This window comes from Brassica oleracea, chromosome C4 (assembly GCF_000695525.1).
Source record: "Brassica oleracea var. oleracea cultivar TO1000 chromosome C4, BOL, whole genome shotgun sequence".
Taxonomy (NCBI): domain Eukaryota; kingdom Viridiplantae; phylum Streptophyta; class Magnoliopsida; order Brassicales; family Brassicaceae; genus Brassica; species Brassica oleracea.
Genome location: NC_027751.1, coordinates 15,434,205 through 15,454,831, shown reverse-complemented (window position 1 = coordinate 15,454,831; position 20,627 = coordinate 15,434,205). Strand labels below are relative to the sequence as shown.

Here is a 20,627-nt window from a genome sequence, read left to right as displayed (position 1 = left end):
GATGAATGTTCACTACAAGTAGGGAAAGTAAAAATCTTATATGCCTTACCATTCGGTTTTTAGGTTAGCCTCCATTCCGACTGTTTTTTTTGGATTTAATCTTTTAGAACTTGGAGAGAACATGTCCCAACTATCACCACATTGATCATATTACTCGGGACTGGACAATCGTTCCACCTCTCTCTCTCTCCTTCTCTCTTGACCTAAATTCTCGCCGCCATCATATTTTTTCTTCTTTCTAGTTTTGCATAGCATTTTCTCTGTGATATTGATAGGATGAGGAGGAGCTTGTTGGTAGGTTCCGGTTCAAGCGCGGTTGTGTGTTGGTTCAGTAAGATTCATAGACAGAGGTTCTTTGCGGTTCTAGATTCTATTCATAGACAGAGACTCTTTGCGGTTTTAGATTCTATGAGGACTAAAGCTGGAAATTTTAATTTTTGTCTGTAGGACTCGCTCCGTTTGAAAGCGGAGCATATACAGATCAAATAATTTGAAATGTTTGTATTGCAAGGCGGGTGCGGATAGGCAAACTAAATTTTTATACAAATAATGAAATTTATAAAAATATTAATTAGTTATTTTGGTATCTTAAAATTTCAAATACATTTTGTAAATTGGAGAAAGTATATAGTAGAAAAATCGTTATTTTTTTATATTTGATTTATTTTTTTTTCTATTATGTAATCGACTAAAAATTAAATTTAACAAGATACAAAATGTAAAAAAAAAGCAGAATTTAACTAATCCATAAATTTGGTTGAATTGGATTTTGAACGAATGTTGTTGACAAAAGAAAAGAAGAAGACATGACCGAATAAGAATCACTGTTGATTTTCAGTTTCATTACAAAACAAAATAAGGTAAAAGGCACTAAAGTCCAACTCTTTCTCTCTTCACCCTCTCTCTCTCTCCCTCACTGTTACTGTCGTCTCGCTGTCTCTCCATTAATCTCCACACCTTCGAAAAAAAAAATCTTTCATTGCAGAATCTCACCTCTCTCTCTCTCTCTCTCTGCTCTCATCCTCGAATCTTCATTGGTCTTCTTCATCCTTAAGGCTTAAGCTAGTACAGTAAGGAATCTTTGTCTTTTTCCCCTTTTTCTCTTTCTCTTTGCTTCCTCCAAATCGATAGATCTGATTTCAAATTGAGGTAATGACAGAGACAATGTTGGAGTTTCCCAATTAGAGCTCCTTTTTTTTCTTTGGGGTCTTGTGTAAGAAAGAAAATTAAAAAAAAAAATGGAGGGGAGGATGAAGAAGTACAGAGAAGGAGTGAGTCCAGAGAGAGCAAAAGTGTGGACAGAGAAATCACCAAAGTATCATCAGAAGATCAAGAAAGTCCAAATTGTTTATTACCTCTCCAAGAATCGTCAGCTCGAGCATCCTCACTTCATGGAGGTCTTGCTTTCTTCTCCCAATGGCTTATACCTCAGAGGTAGTTTTAACAATCATTCTTTTGCACAATTCAATATTTTTTGTGTGTGTAGGAATCTCGAAGAATCTTTTGTTTTTTTGGCAGATGTTATAGAGAGGCTTAATGTTCTTAGAGGTAGAGGCATGGCTTCTATGTATTCTTGGTCTAGTAAAAGGTATTAATTAATAACTTACTTTTCTCTTGAAATCTAGAAAGCAAGAATAGTAATGTATTCTTGATAATTTGTTACCTGCAGAAGCTATAGGAATGGTTTTGTCTGGCATGATTTATCAGAAGATGACTTGATTCTACCTGCTCATGGGAATGAGTATGTTCTTAAGGGCTCTGAGATTATTGACCAACCCACTACAGATCACTTTAGCCCAATTGAGAATTCAGCAACACAAAACATGAAGCAGATAGTTGTGGAGCCACCACCATCATCATCTAGAAGCATGGATGATTCCTCTTCCTCTTCGAGTATGAAGGGGACTAATAAGCATTCTCAGGAAGATGATGAGCTTTCTCCTCCAGCTCTCCGTTCTGTTTCCTCTCCTGATTCTAGAGACGCCAAGAACTCCTCTTCTTCTTGGTGTTTAGCTGAGTACAAGGTGTACAGGAGCGAGGGGCTCGCTGATGCTTCTACACAAACCGATGAAACTGTCAACAAACCTGTAGAGACCTTAAGTAGAGGCGTCTCAACTGATGAAGCTCTCTCATCAGAATCTGAATCAAGCGAGCCTTCTTGTGAAGAAGGGAAGGAGATAGAGGAGAGTGCAGAAACATTGAGAAACTCTGTCTCTCCACCTCCAGTTTCCAGCAGGACTGATACATTGGAGTCTCTTATAAGAGCTGATGTCACTAAGATGAATAGTTTTAGGATTCTTGAACAAGAAGATGTTCGAATGCCGAGGCTTAGGGCCTCCAACGTGCTGATGCAGTTGATATCTTGCGGTTCGATATCGGTCAAGGACAACAAGTTCGGCCTTGTGCCTACTTACAAACCCAAGTTTAGCCACTCCAAGTTTCCTTCGCCTTTCTTCTCCTCCTCATCGTTTATGATGGGAGGAGATGTTGACCGTTTGTCTGAAACTCCGAGTCTAATGAGCCTGAGGCTAGAGGAGAAAGAGTATTTTAGTGGGAGCTTGGTCGAGACAAAGCTACAGAAGAAAGATGCTGTTGATGGGAACACTTCTCTTAAGCGTTCTTCATCTTACAATGGTGACAGGTAGATTGCATGCTTCTGTTTAATGTTTCAATGTTAAGATGTTTTCTAAAAACTCCTTTCAGGGCTTCCAAGCAAATGGGTGCAGCAGAGAATGGAGACTCGAAGCCGGGTTGTTCTAAACACATTCCACGCTCGAGAAAGGCTTCTTCTTCTGTGATAAGCAAGCAACAGCCACGTAGCGAGTCCATGAGATCTCCTGTGTTAGTAAAGACTACCAAGAACATTTCCAGTCCTTCTAAGACGTCTGATGTTTGCAGTAAAAAAATAACCGAATCTTTGAGGAAGCCTACTGATTCTTTTAAAGAAGAAGACTCAGAGAAGGTGATCAAGATTGAGGAAAGGTACAACATAAACATTCTCTTTGATTGGCTTTTGTATAAAGTGTTGATAGTAACATCTCATTATTCTATTGATTCATTTTAGATTTGGTTGATTGATGAAATCTTTATGAATCTTGAACAGGCTTGCTTCAGGGGCTCGGGTTATAATCGAATCTAAAGTGCCTCCGAGCAGTTTGTGAGGAGGAGCTCTAACCAAGTTTGTAAGGCACGTTTTGAAAAACAATTGAAATGGATGAAGACCCTTTTTTGTTTTTGGTTTTTGTGGCGGGAACATTCTCCATTTGATTGTGTTTTGATTGTAAATCTGGAAAGGTAGTATGAGAAAAGGAGGAGAAAAAGTTTCATAAAAAGCCTACAAAAGATCAGAGAGCACTTTCCATTGGGCAGTGTAAAGATGTAAGTAAAATTTGAGAGAAACGAAATCTGGAGGCAAAAGGGTATTTAATGTGTTGATGTGAGATGAGATGATGGACCACTGTTACTGATTGGCATGGTCAATTGTTAGGTTTGTTTGTTAGTAGTTCCAATGCCATCTCTGTTTTCAAAATGTAACCGGAAAGTTACAGTTATCTGAGTATCAGACACACCGCTTCAATTTTATGTTTCATCATTTATCCAGGCCTTTTTTTCTCTCTTTCTAAAGATGTGAATGGCCATAGCAAATGTAGTTTTGTTTTTTAAGATGTGAACTAGATTTTGATCCGCGCTTTCAAAGCGCGGGTTCATTTTTTTTTTTTTCAATTGACAAATATTTAGTAAATGTCATATTTCATATATTTGTGTTTTAATTTATAAAAGACTTAAACTTTTTATCTTTATTTATCGTGTTTCATTTTAAATGACTATTTATGATTAAAAATTAAACTTTATTTTTTTAATGAATTAAATTTGTATAACTCTGATAAATTAATTTTATTATGTGGTTAATATTTTTAATAGAAATAATTATATACTTTTAATAAAGATTTATACTTTTCAATGAAAAATTCATTTTTTTTTATGAATGCATAAATTATATTAAGAAAAAATAATAATTAAGAAAGGTTGAAAAAAAATTATTCGAACTTGGACTCAATGGTCCAAAGGAAATAAAAAATGTGAGAATTGGATCTGATTTCTTAATCGGCCCAAATGGTCCAAGAGAGATCTAACGTGGACAGTGGGCTGGATCCGAAAAAATGGCCCAATATAGATGTGTTATTAATATTACTTGATTGCCCTTAATGAAACATGCAATGTTAGTAAAGAAAGGGCAGGCTAAGGTAAAAAAGACAATAGGATCCTGCTTTAATAGTATAGATGGTCATTGCAAAATTGGTTTTGTTTTTCTAAAGACTTGGATGGTCATAGTACAGGTCTAAGGCATCATAAGTTTAATTCTTGTTAGAATGCATCTCGTTTCCAAAAATATAATTTAATACTAGGTGATAACCCGCGCCATGCGCGGAGTGAGTAGATTTAAATAGATTATTACTTTGAATTTATAGATATTATAAAAGTAAAGTGATAGTAAAGTGATAGAAAAAAATACTAAATGTTATAAAATAAGTGTTTAAACGAAATTGAGTATGTAAATATAAATTAAGCTTTAATTTTTATTTTAAACATGTGTATTAGTCTTGTTTAATTGAAGTATAGTTAATGGAAGTGAATCAATAAGAGTAAGCGAAACAAAATCTGTGAACAAAATGTATTATCTCATTCTGAAAGCATCGATTTCTGGAACACCATTGGGCTCAAAGACAATTTGAGAAAAACCATCAATGTATACAAGGCTCCTAGGTTTAGGGTATATTCGATATCATAAATCGCCATTATGATATTTCGTAATGCTAAGTTAATACTGAATATATTAGTTACCTTGTTATTAAGGCATGCGATTTTTTTGCCATATTATAGGAAACAAACTGAGGATATGGTCAATCATATTAAATTTGAAAATCAACCAGTGACGATTACATATGCATATGAAATTTGACCTGAAATAAATATAGTTTCGAGCGGAAATTTAGTTTCTATATGAAATGTGATTCGGTTAAAATCAGAGCACTCATTTACTTAAACTCTGATATGTGATTCAATTTGAATTATCAATGCCATTACCAAAATCGTTCGTTATTAATGAGTACACATATAACCAAATTAGTGTTAACCAAATTAGTGTCATCTTCAAATATTATACATTCCTAAGTTGGAATAGTAAATACGTTATTGACAATTCATATTTGATCTTTAGAAACTTAATTTAAGCGAATCAGTGCAATTAATTAACGTAGGAATATAAATAAGTAGTCAATATATCAACTTTACTGCATTTAACAATTACGAAATATAAATAAGGTAGTCAATATATCATTACTGCATCATGCACGTCTACAATTAATACATAGTGGACGTTACAAATAAATGGATCATTTGATGATATCAATACATAACATCTTATAATATAATTATATACACCGGTTTTGAATAAACTGTTTTGATATATTGTGATATCGATTATACCATTTAATTTATCTTTTATAAACCGGTTTATAAAGATCCATCTATTATAGAAAGACATCGTTTTGAAAATAAAACACTACTATTTATGATCGTTTTGATTGTACCATTTTATTATCCATTTTATAAACCGGTTTATACATGTGTAGTGTATAGGTACAAACTACCGGATCCCCTTAATTATCTCCCATATAGACGCAAGTAACCAATTAATATGACTAAAACATTATGTTAAGATACAATTAATGAATAATGGCAAAGAATGTAATAAGTCTAGTAAGGAGATGATTTTTATTTAAAGAAGCTGAGAAGGAATGTGGTGTTGCCACATAGGAAATGACATTCTTGTTAATAACACTTAAACATAAGGTTAGTTTCTAAAAATGCTTCTACTTTAATATTAAGAGGATTACTAATTACAAAATTATAATGCATTGTTTATTAAAAAAAGTATTAAAAAGTTTGTTAAGATTTTGTGAGATTTTTTCTCAACAGAATTGATTATAACTAAAAATAAAATTCAAATATCTAACTAAAGTTGATTTACTATTAACATATTTATTGATTATTAAAATTTAATGTAAATAATCAAATATGTCAGTTTGGTTCACATAGTCAATTTGAGTATGTTCTAGTTGATCACAAAAAAAAAATAATCAAATATGTCACATTAAGTAGTTAATTAAATAGTCATACTATAACTTGTCAATAGTAGATAAAATATATGACTCTAAATTAATAGAGTAGATGTTGTAGACTCCTTCTAAAAAGATATACTGGTTTTCGGATCTAGAAGTTCCTAAAATATATTTTTTCCGTTTTATAACAAATGTCATTTATACATATTTCACGCAGATTAAGAAACTTACAAAATCTATTAATTTTTTTATTATATATGTATTTAAATAAAAATGATTTAATTAAACATATATTAGCTATTTGATAAAAAAGAGATTTAATGTGAAAATTTACATTAAAAATGTATAATAATATTTTTTAAAATAAAATAAAAAATAGCTAAAATGACGCTGAAATATGTGAAATAATGTATTGTTAATGCTACACATTTAATTATTTATGCATATATTTGTTTTGGAATGGTCAAAAAACTCAGGTGTTTTTTTGGTTAGTAAAGCGTTCTTCGAACGTTTGATTTGTCTCTTTGAAAAAGAAAACATGTGTCCGGGAATTTCTGGTCAAGTAACAAGCGGAATATTTTGGGACGTGTAACACATTTCAAATTCAATTCATCTGCAATGTGAAATTAAGAAGTCACATGTTACTTGAATATTTTACATGAATATGAATTTTTGCTTTCGGCCTATTTGAATATCCGTATAGGGGTTCTATCCATGAACTACACCTGCTCCGAATATGAGTTTGAGCCCTTTTATAAATCTGGAATATCCCAGATTAATTAGAAAAAAACAGGTGATTTCTCTTAAAATCCGACACAAGGAATCACTGGTTGATCGTTCTTTTTTTTTGTCGAGACGTGATGATATATCATACACCTTAATAAGTTCTCCATTGTTTTTATAACAACTAATTTTTCTTCTCAACGACCAAGACTTCATATATTGTCTTTTTTTTTTTTTTTAATATATATTGTCTTTCTTTATTCTGTGCATTTGAGTTTGTTGTGACATAAACGAAAGCAAAAATGCATTGAACAGGCTTCTGCATTAAGTATGTTAAACAAATTAGTTGCGACAAAATGAGTTAACAATGAAAATGCTATTAATATTTTGTCGACGTTGGAGCGGGTTCAGTTTATAAATATAAACATTATCTTGACAAAAAAACTATTTTTCGATAGGCATTTTAACCACCAAAATATTTAAACTTTTATAATACAAGTAGATTTTGTTATTATGTCGACACTAACATAGTAACAGGCACCTTCAATACGGCCTGATCTATTTTAATATACCAAAATCCGTAGGAATATTTTATTCTTGTTTTTAGTAAACTAGATGCAATAAGTTACTGACATTATATTAGGTGATAAAATATGTGTGTAAATAATAAAAACTACAATACACTTGCTACGTATAATAATTATAAGAAATTGAATAAGATCTTAAAAATTTGGATCCCTGAATCTAACCGAACAGTCTATATATGTTTGTATATTTCCCGTTTGTTTCAATTTTAATTGGATTATGGCCGAATTAGAAGCCAATTATATGAATAAAGCTATATATAAGTCAATGAATAAACTGTGTTCCAAAAAAAAAAGTCAATGAATAAACTATATATAAAAGGCTTATCAACCATCATAAACTATGTTCTAAGTCAATGAATCTGTTTATCAAACTTAAACTGATTATTGAATATCTCAATTCTTAAACAATAAAAAACTCTTTGTTTGCATTTTTCATACATTTTGCATATTAGCCTATATAGTGTTTTTCAGCTTAGATTCTTTCCGCTTTCACACCAAAAAACGAATGGAAATTCAATTATTTATTTATTTCTATAGTTTTATTGCTTTCAAGTTTCAAGTTTCGTGTTTGTGAGATTATGAGGGTTATTTACTCCATTACAATGTGATTGACCCTTTTCTATCTTTAAAAAAAGGTTCAACTTGCTTATTATTTTCAAAAGTTAGTTGTCATGCAATACGACAAAAGCAATCATTAACTGGAATCAATTTAGAATGATTTTATATAATCTTTTCTTCAATTAAATAATACTCCATCGTCATGCATGACATTATCAAGACAACGAAATGAACACAAAATAAAACTAACCTGTTTGAGTTGTGAATGGTGCATTAGAATGTGGTACGGTTTTAATCAATTTTTGAAAAAATCACTTGTTTTACTTAATTCAACAAAAGTAAAAATGTTGCGCACTTAAAGGTTAAGAATAAAGAAAAATAAAGAGTTTTGTTGGTATTATTATGCAGTTCATAAGTGTAAACAAAAGATGGATGTTGACAAGAAAAACAAGATGAATGTTGACAAGGAAAAAAAGATGGATGGATTGATTTGGTTTGATCTACTCATTGGATAAAAACACAAAACATCATAAACGATCCATCTTTAATGTGTCCATGGCACAAACAAGGTGAGCAGTTACGCGAGCTGGTTTAAAGTGGATTCGATCTGTATTTCTAGATATGGTAGGTTGGAGCTTAAAGCTAGTCGAAGAAGGATGCATGTTATATATTCATGCCTGACTTAAAATGACACAATTTATTTATCTATAATCGGAGGTATTGGTAAAAATCACAAGTGACAAAAGAAACTTTTTTATCTACTATTTTACCATCTGCTTTTTGAGCCAAAATTTGCATAATAATCCCAATTTAATTATGATTACAGATTATTTTATAAGCGTCTACATCAGTGTTTTTAAACCCGGACCGAACCGGCGGTCGGACCGGGTTGAACCATGAACCGAAAAAAATCCGGATTGGGTTAATGCTAAAACCCAACTAAAATCGAACCAGTTAAAAATCCCTATCAAACCGTCAAAACCCCGGGAACCGATGACCCAATGAACCGGCCAAAACCCGGTTCGTATATAAGACAAAATTTTGATAATGAAACAATTAAGTTTTCTTCTTTTTAAAATAAAAATAGGATTTATCAAAGATTAATAAAGTATCATCTCTCGTCTTTTTATTTTGTCGTCTATACAACTCATAAATTACAAGATTCACAAAATTTAATATTCGCGTCAAGATATTGTTTTTGTCTACTTCTCTCTTTTTAAAAATTTTTATTTCATGATCACTTGTTTTGAAGACTAAATAATTGAATCATTTTCATTTCTGAAATTTTGTATTTCAAAATATAACTTTAACCTAATGTGTATATATATTTTTTTTAAAAGGTGATGAAGATCTGCGAATAAAGTTTAAATGTGCTTTTCATATTGATTTTAGATTTTAATTGTTATTTTTAAGTTATTCTACAAATTATGGCCATTTAAACATTTTATTTGAAATGATCTATTTTTTTTTAAAAAAATATGCATATTATTTATAAAATATCATTAAATTTAGTTTAATCGAAGTAAACCCGATCGAACCCGGTTCAGACCCGGTCGAACCACAATGACCCATGATCCAAAACATTTTCGGTTCGTTAGCCGGTCCGGTTTTAAAAACACTGGTCTACATCAATGCATTTTATTTTCATTACTCTGATAAAAAAAACACTAGAAAACATAGATATAAACTCACTTTGTCCGTCTTTCATTGTCAAAAACTTCTAAAGAGTCTCCTCTTCTTTCTTCTGGACAAGATACAGAAAAAAAAAAACACAAAAAGACAATGAAAGGAAGAGTCATAGCTCTTACAAACCTAAACGACCTCGAACTACACAACTTCTTGGTCGATCCAAACTTCGATCAGTTCATAAATCTCATAAGAGGAGATGACCAAACCATCGAAAACCCACCTCTCGATTTCGATCTTGGTGGTCCTTTACACAACAGCCCATGTTTCATCGACGAGAACCAGTTTATCCAAACACCTGTCGACGACCTGTTCGACGAGTTGCCTGATATAGACTCCAATGTGGCCGAATCGTTCCGTAGCTTCGAGGGTGAGAGTGTTGTAAGAGCAAGCGGCGAAGACGATTACAACGACGGCGATGATTCTTCTGCCACCACGACGAATAATGATGGAAACCGTAAGAAGAAGACGGATCGATCGAGAACTTTGATCTCCGAGAGAAAAAGGAGAGGTCGGATGAAGGATAAGCTCTACGCGTTGAGATCTCTTGTTCCAAACATTACTAAGGTAAAATGTACTGAATCGAACACACTTTTTTGGTTATGAAACTGATTTGGAGTATATTTTGAATTTGTGGCATTAGATGGATAAAGCATCAATTGTGGGAGATGCAGTGGCGTACGTTCAAGAACTGCAGTCACAAGCCAAGAAACTCAAAGCTGATATTGCTGGCCTTGAAGCTTCTTTAACTTCCACTGGAGGGTACCAAGAACCTGCACCAGTTGCTCAGAAAAGTCACACTTTCCGTTGTATTAATCCACCGGTTTCCAAGAAAATCATTCAGGTACTGAAGCCAATCTTCTTGGTAATATTCAAAACCTTGTTTGCGAAAGTGGCATAGCAATAATTTCAAGAACAAAAGTAGGAAATTGTAAATTTGTAATCCAAGTGATAGTGCTGAGCGTTTGCTTTTCGTTTTTTTTTTTTTTTGGAGTTTTCAGTTCTTTATGGTATAGACTATAAATATAAGAACCGTTCGGGTATTAATGAAATTTAGTTTGGCTTCAGTTTGATTTTTCGGTTTTTAGTTTAGTTCGGATAATAAGCCTGGGAACCGACAAATATTCGAGAAAAAAGTTGAGTCCACTTTTTTTTTTTTTTTTTTTTTTTTTTTTTTTTTTTTGGTTTTGGTTCAAGTCTTTAAGATAGTTATGGGTAATTTGAATAATTAGGTAATTTGGACTGTTGCATCATCAGAAGTCGCCGTCGCCGTCCACTTTGGTTTTGGTTCAAGTCTTAGTTTTATTTCGACTTAATTGTTAAAGGTTGTGCTTTTGTGTGTTAGATGGATGTTATTCAAGTAGAGGAGAAAGAGTTTTATGTGAGATTGGTGTGTAATAAAGGACAAGGCGTTGCTGCATCACTCTACAAGTCTTTGGAGTCTCTTACAAGTTTCCAAGTGCAAAACTCCAACCTAAGCTCCCCTTCTCCTGAGACATACATCTTAACATATACATTAGATGTAAACCAACTAGTCCCTTTGCTACCTTTTTTTTGTGGTTTCTGTAAGTTGACGTTTACTAAGTACCGAGTTTGCTGAAAACAGGGGACATGTTTCGAACAGAGCTTAAACTTGCCTAACCTGAAGCTGTGGATCACTGGATCACTTCTAAACCAAGGTTTTGAATTCATCAAGCCATTCAATTGATTCTGTAACGCTGTGTTCCAGTCTGATTAAAATCCGGTTATGCATCTCGTTGATTGTCTTCCCTTCTGTATGTTTCATAACTTTCCAGCGATCTAATTTTTATTCGGAAGCTGATGTAAGTGATTCTCTATTGAGTAAACAACCAACAACATATCCAAAGTCTTAATTTGACAAGAGAATCATCTTTTACGTGGTTGGGGTTTTATAACGCATATATACGTCATATAGAGATTTAAAGTTATCCAAGATAATTCCATCGATTTTTGAAAAATATATTTGCAAGATACAGATTTTCCACGTGTTTCACTTTAGTCCTTGTATTTTTATTTCTTTACAAACTTAAATTCCAATTTATGAACCGCTCACGTATTCCATTAAAATTCAAAATTAATTAAAAAATTAGATTTATTATTTTAACCCAAAATTCAATTCTATTTTTCTTATAATTTGAATGTTACAATATTTTTATCTCACTCAATTTTTTTAATTTATTACATGTATATTAATAATTATTAGTTTTTAGTACTACTAGTGCACGTATTTACGACTGCCATAAATTATATTTTGAAAAATGGACAATGAATATTTTTACAGATAAAGATGTTACAAACTAAAAAAAATTGTTATAATCTTACTCAATTTCTAATTTTAAAATAGAGTAAAATGAGTTTATTCTACAAATGGAATAATTTAATTATTTTTTTTTTCATTTCATCTCTACATTGATGTAGATGTACAGTTGAAGTAGAATTTTATTCGTAACAATGGAGTAATACATTTGGATTTGGGGATGTCATTAGAAGAATAATTAGATCATGTTGGTTATCTTTCGAAATTCTATAGACTTTTGTTTTAAATGAAACTAGATCATAACCCGCCCAACTGGGCGGATCTTTGTTTTTATGATATATATATAAACATTTCAAAAATTACAATTTAATGGTTCCAGTTTTACTAATTAAGTGTACTGTTTAAACATTGTATTTTATTATTGTATTGTATAACATGGACGTCGGTGAAATGTTGTGGTAAAATGTTGTGAGCCATTAACACAATTTATAAGAGTTTACAAAGTTATACACCTTAAACAATTTAGTCATATTTTTTAGTTAATTTTTTTAGTGAAGAATTGGGAGGCTAGTATATCAATGTTAAGAACTCTTAACAATAGTCAATATAAATTATATAAATAAGGTATATATTATTCTTGATTTATTCTAAATACATTTAAAACATGAGTATATATATGTATAAATAATTTTCATAAAAGAAGTAACATCAATGATACAAAACCAAAAAAAAAAAAAGGTACTTTGGGACGTAGTAATCTTTAGTTTAATAAAAGTAAGTCCATTAGGTTTCTGTTAGTTTTTTTCCGGGAAAACACAAACAGTTGTCGTAACAAAAAAAGATGATTTGTTTCTATCAAAACAGAGTAAATCTTCAACAACTTTCTCTTCTCCTCAGGGAACCGTCAGACATAGAGATCGACAAAGGTTATGTATAAAAGCCTAAACTGGAACAATATTTGAAGATCATCCGTCAATATAGCTTCGATCTCAAGGTTTGGAGTTTGTTTTGTATTTATCTAACAGATTTCTATATCAAAATTAGGGTTTTGTTTTGTTACTGAGATTGATTAGATCTAAATCATGTAGATCATCGCTATAGGATATATACTTCAAATCAGAGATGAAAAAGAATCTCTATAGAAGGTGTTGATTAAACATGCAAGATCATCAATGGCTGATCAAGCTCACCTCGTTGAATCAACATACGAAGGTAACAGAGCGTCTATTCTATTGTTACTGTACTGATTCCTCTAACTTAATATGATCACAATCATAGAATTTGAATAAAGCTCTGGAGTTCTTTATACAGGAGCAACTGATACGAAACAGTGAAGACAAAGAGGAAGAAAGGTAGAGAGATAATAAGAGAATGTAGATCGAATCTCTATAGATAATAAGCAGGTTAGTTAATCATTTTTTCTTGCAATTTTCATTGGAATATTGCAAATCTCCATTCAACTTACACTTTGTTTAAAAATGTTTTAACAGTGACAAAAGAGACACGGATTAACTGGGAAGATCTCCACCAAGTTGATGCCTAAGCTCACATAGACATTGAACAACAAACTGTTTGATCATATATTGGACTAACTGTGCAGGTTATTTGATCTAGTTAATTATATTTCAGACTTTCTTTTTACTCTTTGGGTATGAACTAACATATTAGTAATCTTCACAATATCTGTGTCTTTTTTTAGCCAGAGAGATATATGTTGGAAAAGAGAGAATGTACATCCGTGTGTTGAAGATCAAAACACATATTCCAAACATCATCGCAGAAAAAAGGTTAGAAATATACTTTTGCCTTTGTAGTACTCAAATTAAAATTAAGTTAGTAATAAAAAGAAATCAATTTCGAAACAACATCGGTTAGAACTAAGATTGAACATTTGCCTTATAATTTCTACTTGGCCTGTCACTGATTATTGCTTGCGTAATGGTACTTGAATTTCTGTGTTTGATATAATATTGGATGGTAATTTTTTAGTTTATCTAAAAAATGAATACTTTAGAAAAATAAAATATTTCACTAAAATATAAATGTTGCTAAAACGTAAGAATAAAATCAGTCCGACTTCCTCCTAAAAATACAATCCAGATCCTTGTTGTAGTGAACTGCAATAATCAAACAATTTATTAGATACAAAGACACGACAAATGTTAAGCAAATATTGTTCGATAAATTCTCCATATAATTAAAGCTGAGATATTTACAAATATGGTTATAATTGTTCGCGAAGATTATGGTGCTAAATAGGTGAAGGGTTAACGATATTTACACATTGGTTATAAAATATTATAAATCTATCGTGCTAAATAGGTGAAGTTTATACTATGAATTAAACAATCTGACTTGGTTTAACTAATATTTTAAGATTAGCATCAAAATTGAAATGTGGGAAGGAAGGATAGAGCTGAAGGTTTAGGAGTTATTAAACTATCCTAGTGAGACTGTTACATGTTAAGTTTCTGGTTAGGTAATTCTCTGTTGGACCATTGATTATTAGCAAAAGACATCTTTATTGATTAAAAAACATGATTTAAAGGAAAAGTACTGAAAGACCAAGCAAAAATCATAAATACACTGGAAATTCCAAAACCAACATGAAACAAAACCAAAACAACAAACTAAGCATATGTAGGGTAACCCTCACATAACTAATCTTCATTTGTATTCTCCATTGAAATATCTTCAGATGAACTCTCTTTGTGTTGATCAATCAAACGAATCTAAGAACGGATCAAACGTTTGGGTTTTAACAATCTCATTAATATATTAATGAAATTTAAAAATAACAAACTTGATACCTTGCAGGTATTTGGAGTGGAATTGGTGACAATGGAATTCGCCGTGATGGACATCTTGTATAGATGGCTAGTTGGTCTGTACATCCCAGTAGCTGGGTAAACAGAGAAATTCTCGAGGAATTTCCATTGACCAACCTACAACTTCTTAACACGATCAAGGAAGACCCTCTTACAGGTACAATGTATCTCTGATCCCTAGATGAACAAATAAAACTACATTGGGTTAATCATTGGCAACAAAAAGTTCTAGAAAACAAATAGGTTAAAAAGAAAAACATACCATCTTATCTTCTAGTATGAACTCGAAAGTGTCATCTCCATTATAGTTTGAGTGTTGTGTCCACGAATGAAGAACTTTCACTTCAACCTTCCAAGTAGTCTTATATGGTTTGAGATTATTCAACATAGTGATTTCGCTGTTTGTAACCATAGCCACAGTAGTCTCTTTTTTAACGGTGAGGTGTGGAGAAATCTAGGTTATATAGGGAGGTGGCTAATCTAGGTTATAAGATTAGTTAAACCAGATGGTATAGAAGATAAATTGGCCACGAGAATTAGCAATTTTTCACACGATAAGTATTATGTCTTCGAAATTAATAAAAGAACGGTATTTAAACCTATTTCCAAAAAAATATTCACTTAGCATACTATCTTTATTGCCAAACATTTTCAATGTGTACTTCAGCTCTAATAATATAGAATTACTTATAAATTGTTCTCTAAAAATGTCATGAATAGCGTATAAATTTTAATTATATTTGCTACACGTTTTTAGTAAAGATGATACGTTGACTGGATATGATGTTATGTGAACGGATCCGTTACCCTAAAAAGAGGTATGATGCGGACATTTTTAACTTATACATATAGAACTATGGAAATAGATATGTTGTTAAGGTGAATGGTAGCATATATATGTTTTATTCGGAATAATTCAGGATTTATTAGTGGGGTTCAAGATATATGGTATCAGTTCTTCAAATTATTTCATTTTTTAAATATAGAATTAACTATATTAATGTTGCTGAATTAGTCAAAAGTATATTTCACCTGTCCCATCAAGTATATTTTATTTGCAGAAATAAAAAGACTAAATTGATCGGATGAAGATCTATCATATTAAAAAAACGAATAGTCTAAGTATAAGAGCAAGTGAAAACACCAGCAAAATAAGATTCTAAAATACCAAACAGAAAAATAGAAAACATAAAATGAAAACATAAAATGAAAACATAAAATGAAAACATAAATTCATCAAACAACCCAAGCATAACTAATCATTCTTAGCCTTCTTCAACTTTATGTTTTTAGTGCACAATTTCTTTGAGGTAGAGGTGATATCTTTTACTTCGGCATCGTCTTCCTTACGTTTCGAGAAGGGGGTTGATACTCCTTCGGATGAACTCCGAGAGTTAGGGTTGAACACGGAAACCTAGCAATAGTGTATTGGTCAATTACAGTTAGAATAACCTAGCAGAAATATAACATGAAAGTGTAATCAAGGTCTGATATGAATTAACTTATTATAAGTAATAATCACAAACCTCTCCACCAGAAAAATTGGACGAACTGGTACCAATATTTGAAACTGGTTCAGGAGCAGACTCGATTTGATACAAGGTATCATTAGTCCAGACTTGAGCAGCGAAGAATGTATCTGCTCCACTTGTTACATTATCAGAACTTATTGAAACTCCGAAACAAAACGATTTTCCACATATATTCTGGACAGGTTCTGGCAATAATTTTGGATCTTCTATCTGTGAAATGAAAATTTTGTTAGTACACATCGATTAGCGTATTGAATTTAGAGAAATCTAGTTAATAAAATCACCTCATCATATGAACCATTCCAAAGTTCTTCAGCAGAGTTACCAACAATGGTATTAGCAACAGTGTCAAGCAACATGATTTACATGACTCACTATCATCTTTGATAAACAAATGTAGCTTGTACCTGACAGAATAAATTATAATTCAGTTATATAAATAAGATAGATAAACATCAAATAAAAGTCGCAAATACAAAAAATATGTCTGGCTTACTTTGGTGAAACGTTCCTCACATTAGCATGACACTTCTCGCAACGAAATAATGGCTTTTCAGTTCCAGGATTATTTCTACCAATTTTGGTAACACGTGTGTTGTGTATGTTACATGCAAAGTAGAACCAACCCCAGTCTGTGTCAATTGACTCAATTGAACAGATGATTTTGCAGCTCCCAGGCTTTGTTTTCATTCAAAAAATAAGAAGTTAATTGTTTTTTTCCAAACAAATAACCATGAATATCACAGAAATCAATAATATTACCTCATATGCTACCAAAATTTCAGAGATGAACCTAACTTCAATCTCATTCCAATCTGCTTCTTGCTTCTTAATCATCTCCTTATCATTTTTTTTCTCAACAATAGAAAGAGGAAGTTCATCTTGTAACAATCTGTTAAAAAAAGCTCAAAGATGTTCACAACTACATCTACTATGTTGAATATTTGTTTCAAAAATATTGTGTACTAACTTTTGCTTAAAATCAATAGCCTCCTGCATGGTTGGATTGAGAGTGACAATGGAAGCATCAAATCCATTGGTGATTTGTACAGATCCTATTTGGCACAAATCAATCAATATTTTGTATATTAATATAAAACAATTAGCGGTATACAAAATGACTTTTATTAGCAGTATAATACCTCTGAAAATGTTGTTTTTAGCAAACCTAATCAAACAAATTAACATTTGATCATTTCCTCCTTCGATATATTCTTCAAATTGTTCAGCGTATTTTCCCCATAGGCAACACACAACATCAAGACCACTGCATATAATCATAAGTAAATAGTTATAATATAGTCAGTGTTTCAGTACTCATCTATGCATAAAAAATAAACAGACAAAACTCACTTGGTATCACGCATCCGAAACTGAAGTCTCTTTTCTGTCCTTGTCATGAACTTGCACAGTTTGAATTTGTCCTAGTTCAAACACTTCACCTATGATATCTATATAAAACGTACACAATATAAAAGAACTACCAAATATAATATTGGTACCACTACTCACGCAAGTTATCATAATAAAAAATGCATAATCTTAAATCATACCAATTAGGAACATAGTTTTCAGTTTGGGATCACCAAAAACTGAATAACTCGCAAGAGACAGGAAGGGATTGTCATCACTAAAATCTGATTTGGAGAAAACCGTCTCGCCAGTAATAGTCATTTTGTATGGAGACCTTAATGTTCGATATTGACCTCCAGCATCGGAAACCGTAAACTTCTCAATAAATCTTCATTCTCCAATAGGAAGATTTCTCTGCGCACGATACATCTGATTCATTTTGGCAGTAGCGTGGAGTTTTCCACCCTAAAAATAACGGAATATGTGATATCAATAGTCATTTAGATAGTAACTCATGTAAGTAAATAATTCCATAACAGAAACCAACATTATAAATATATATAGAGATCGAAGAATTACTTGTTGATCTGTGAGGATGCACTCAAGAGATTCGCCAAAGTTGGTATTTGATTTCCATGAGTGAAGGACCTTGACGTGTAATCTCCAATTCTCTTTGTAGGGTTTCACTTCGTTGAGGAAAACAAAACTTTGCTTGTTAGACATTTTTCTTTGCTAAAGTTTCTGCGTATGACAATTAAGAGGCGAAGGGTGATTTATATAGATAGGTAATGCGTGACTATTGGGAATAATATTAATTTCGAATTTAATACCTATATTTGTGGAAACTATTACGCAAAAAATATTCATAAGATTTACATTGTAGGAGAATTTAGGTAAATTAGTTATGATACTTGAGAATATTCTATAAATAATACGCACAAGATATACATTATAAGCAAAGATAGGCAAATTAGTTATGATACTTCGATTTATTAAGATCGAAGTAAACAGGATTCGTAAGAGATATGTGAGTTATTAAGATCGACCTATATGTGGGAGATAAATGAGTAGATTTTTTCAAGTAGTTAACTAATATATTTTTGGTGCTATTAATTCGAACTTGGTGAGCAATTCACGTGGTATACTGAAATAGATCATATTATGAATCCGGTTTAGTAGATTTTGGTCTTCTATTTACGGTTTGATCATCAATAATATACTAATAAAACTTCACTATAATCAATTGATAATTTCTGTAAATATCATCTCAACAATTATAGATTTGTAAAAAATTTATTAATAATTACACATTACGGATTACTGATGTTTGTTGATGCAGAATGACTATCAAATATTTTCAGCTTTAATTAGTTATGGTTGACATGCCATTTCCCTATCAAACAGGATTGTTCAAGCAAAATGCGTTTCTGAGGATTCATTATCAAATGCTGCATATTATTGTTGCATTGTCATGATTAAAAAATGTTGTTTTTCTAAAGTGAAATGCAGTGTTTTCGATAGAAGCATTGTGCAGGGATAAGCTGTATAAAGATCGAGTGACAATCAACATTATAGTGAGCCAGTTTCAAGGCTCCTCAGCGCGCCACGTCAGCATTTTATGGGCTCCACCTTTAAAAAAAGTGAAAAAATGTCAAGCCCATGGCTCGAACCCGGGTTATTGACGTATAAACACCAATATTTATACCACTAAAATAAAGGATATTTTGTACATTGATCGCCGAAACTAATATATATTTATGAAGGTCGGTTTAATAATGTCCCACAAATAAATAAAATGATTTACAAATCACGTTCTCTATTATTTGCTGATTAATTTGTGGGCTTATTTTTTTAACTCGCTAGCCCATCTATTACATCAACTTATACATTTGATTAAAGCCTAAGCCTATCTTAATAAACCATAAAACTGGCCCTAAAAAGCCTGCAAGTCGTCAGCTTTTCGTCTTCGACTGAGACCTATGGTTCTCCCAATCCTGTGCCTCCCCTCCAATACACAGACGCTACTGTCTAAACTTCTCCAATCAAATTCATGGAACTCTTAGTCTCCCTCTATCTCTTCATCTCCCCCGCTTTACGCAGACCATCAAAAACGCTAGCGTCTCATAACTGATACGAACGGCTTCGCTATATATAGGTCATTCTAGATCCAGGAGTCCAACCTCTCATATCTACGAGCAATCAATAAAAATGGTGAATTTATGGGAATCACCCTCCTTTTGCTAGAAGAAAAGGTACCGTCATCTTCACTCTAACATGAATGATTTCTTCCTTCCATATTTCATAAAAACTAAAACTATTGGTCTACGTATTTAACTCTTCTTACCGACAATCTTTACGGACGGCAGCGATCGTAGATGATAGGTTTGAAGTTGGAAGATGGACAGAGGTTCGATCATCTCCAGGCTCTTGCAAACACAAACTTAGAACCCCCGATATAGTTTTATATATTACAGTCAAATTTCTCCAACGCCGTACATTCATATTAGCTACTGATTCTTAATTCCATTTGTTATCTTTCATATGTTGTTGGCCAAAAACGGTTTCTGCTAGGCACTGACCTCAAAAATGCCTCAACAACGACTCGGCTTATGGTATGTTTTAATCTCATTCACCCAAACCCGCTTTCACATAGTTCTCATGTTTTTATCCATTTGCTCCTGCTTTAAGAAAACTTATATAATCTCATACACCAGTACGGTGGTCGTGTACTTGCTTTGTGTGACTGACAATGGTGCGGTCCCTTTAGGGGTCTTATGAACTCAGATGATATAACCCAGTTTGTCATGGTGGTCACCACGGTCAGTCAAAAAAATATTTAGGGATAGTCATCTATTTTTTCTCAAGAAACATGTTGATGTTAAACAATTTTCTGTTGAATATAGTACTTTCATGCATATATTTAACAGAATAACATCATCTAATATAACACACACGTACAA

At 32.2% G+C, this 20,627-nt stretch overlaps 3 protein-coding genes across 4 annotated transcripts; 2 read left to right on the top strand and 1 right to left on the bottom strand.

The window, feature by feature from the left end:
* Window positions 1-882: 882 nt before the first annotated feature.
* On the top strand, window positions 883-3,502 carry LOC106342957 (protein UPSTREAM OF FLC). Its single transcript, XM_013782030.1, has 6 exons — window positions 883-1,070; window positions 1,160-1,434; window positions 1,519-1,588; window positions 1,670-2,641; window positions 2,704-2,982; window positions 3,104-3,502. The coding sequence occupies exons 2-6, from the start codon at window positions 1,239-1,241 to the stop codon at window positions 3,159-3,161; spliced, it is 1,575 nt and encodes a 524-aa protein (XP_013637484.1). The 5' UTR covers window positions 883-1,070; window positions 1,160-1,238; the 3' UTR covers window positions 3,162-3,502.
* Window positions 3,503-9,720: 6,218 nt separating this feature from the next.
* LOC106340155 (transcription factor FER-LIKE IRON DEFICIENCY-INDUCED TRANSCRIPTION FACTOR) lies at window positions 9,721-12,926 on the top strand. 2 transcript variants are annotated; one of them, XM_013779017.1, is made up of 5 exons: window positions 9,721-10,243; window positions 10,320-10,520; window positions 11,022-11,198; window positions 11,283-11,355; window positions 12,852-12,926. In XM_013779017.1, the coding sequence occupies exons 1-5, from the start codon at window positions 9,773-9,775 to the stop codon at window positions 12,866-12,868; spliced, it is 939 nt and encodes a 312-aa protein (XP_013634471.1). In that variant the 5' UTR covers window positions 9,721-9,772; the 3' UTR covers window positions 12,869-12,926. The 2 variants fall into 2 exon arrangements, with proteins under 2 accessions (XP_013634471.1, XP_013634470.1); XM_013779016.1 differs by lacking the exon at window positions 12,852-12,926 and having other exon boundaries at window positions 11,283-11,493.
* A 3,111-nt stretch (window positions 12,927-16,037) lies between these two features.
* On the bottom strand, window positions 16,038-17,988 carry LOC106338236. The gene is made up of 9 exons (XM_013777262.1): window positions 17,868-17,988; window positions 17,678-17,765; window positions 17,457-17,581; window positions 17,285-17,369; window positions 17,077-17,206; window positions 16,811-16,992; window positions 16,640-16,721; window positions 16,309-16,524; window positions 16,038-16,196 (listed from the first exon to the last, which is right to left on the bottom strand). Exons 1-9 carry the CDS (start codon window positions 17,986-17,988, stop codon window positions 16,038-16,040), a joined length of 1,188 nt encoding a protein of 395 aa, XP_013632716.1.
* Window positions 17,989-20,627: the final 2,639 nt, after the last annotated feature.

Excerpts from the sequence above, each read along its gene's own strand:
- LOC106338236 (XM_013777262.1), bottom strand. The coding sequence starts at position 17,988 with ATGACTATTACTGGCGAGACGGTTTTCTCCAAATCAGATTTTAGTGAT. Across the intron at positions 16,525-16,639 it reads TGTTGCTAATACCATTGTTG|ATAGAAGATCCAAAATTATT; the intron begins GTAACTCTGCTG and ends TTCATTTCACAG. Across the intron at positions 16,197-16,308 it reads CCAATTTTTCTGGTGGAGAG|GTTTCCGTGTTCAACCCTAA; the intron begins GTTTGTGATTAT and ends CACTATTGCTAG.
- LOC106340155 (XM_013779016.1), top strand. The coding sequence starts at position 9,773 with ATGAAAGGAAGAGTCATAGCTCTTACAAACCTAAACGACCTCGAACTA. Across the intron at positions 10,244-10,319 it reads TTGTTCCAAACATTACTAAG|ATGGATAAAGCATCAATTGT; the intron begins GTAAAATGTACT and ends TTGTGGCATTAG. Across the intron at positions 11,199-11,282 it reads TCTTAACATATACATTAGAT|GGGACATGTTTCGAACAGAG; the intron begins GTAAACCAACTA and ends TGCTGAAAACAG.
- LOC106342957 (XM_013782030.1), top strand. The coding sequence starts at position 1,239 with ATGGAGGGGAGGATGAAGAAGTACAGAGAAGGAGTGAGTCCAGAGAGA. Across the intron at positions 1,589-1,669 it reads TATTCTTGGTCTAGTAAAAG|AAGCTATAGGAATGGTTTTG; the intron begins GTATTAATTAAT and ends TGTTACCTGCAG. Across the intron at positions 2,642-2,703 it reads TCATCTTACAATGGTGACAG|GGCTTCCAAGCAAATGGGTG; the intron begins GTAGATTGCATG and ends AACTCCTTTCAG.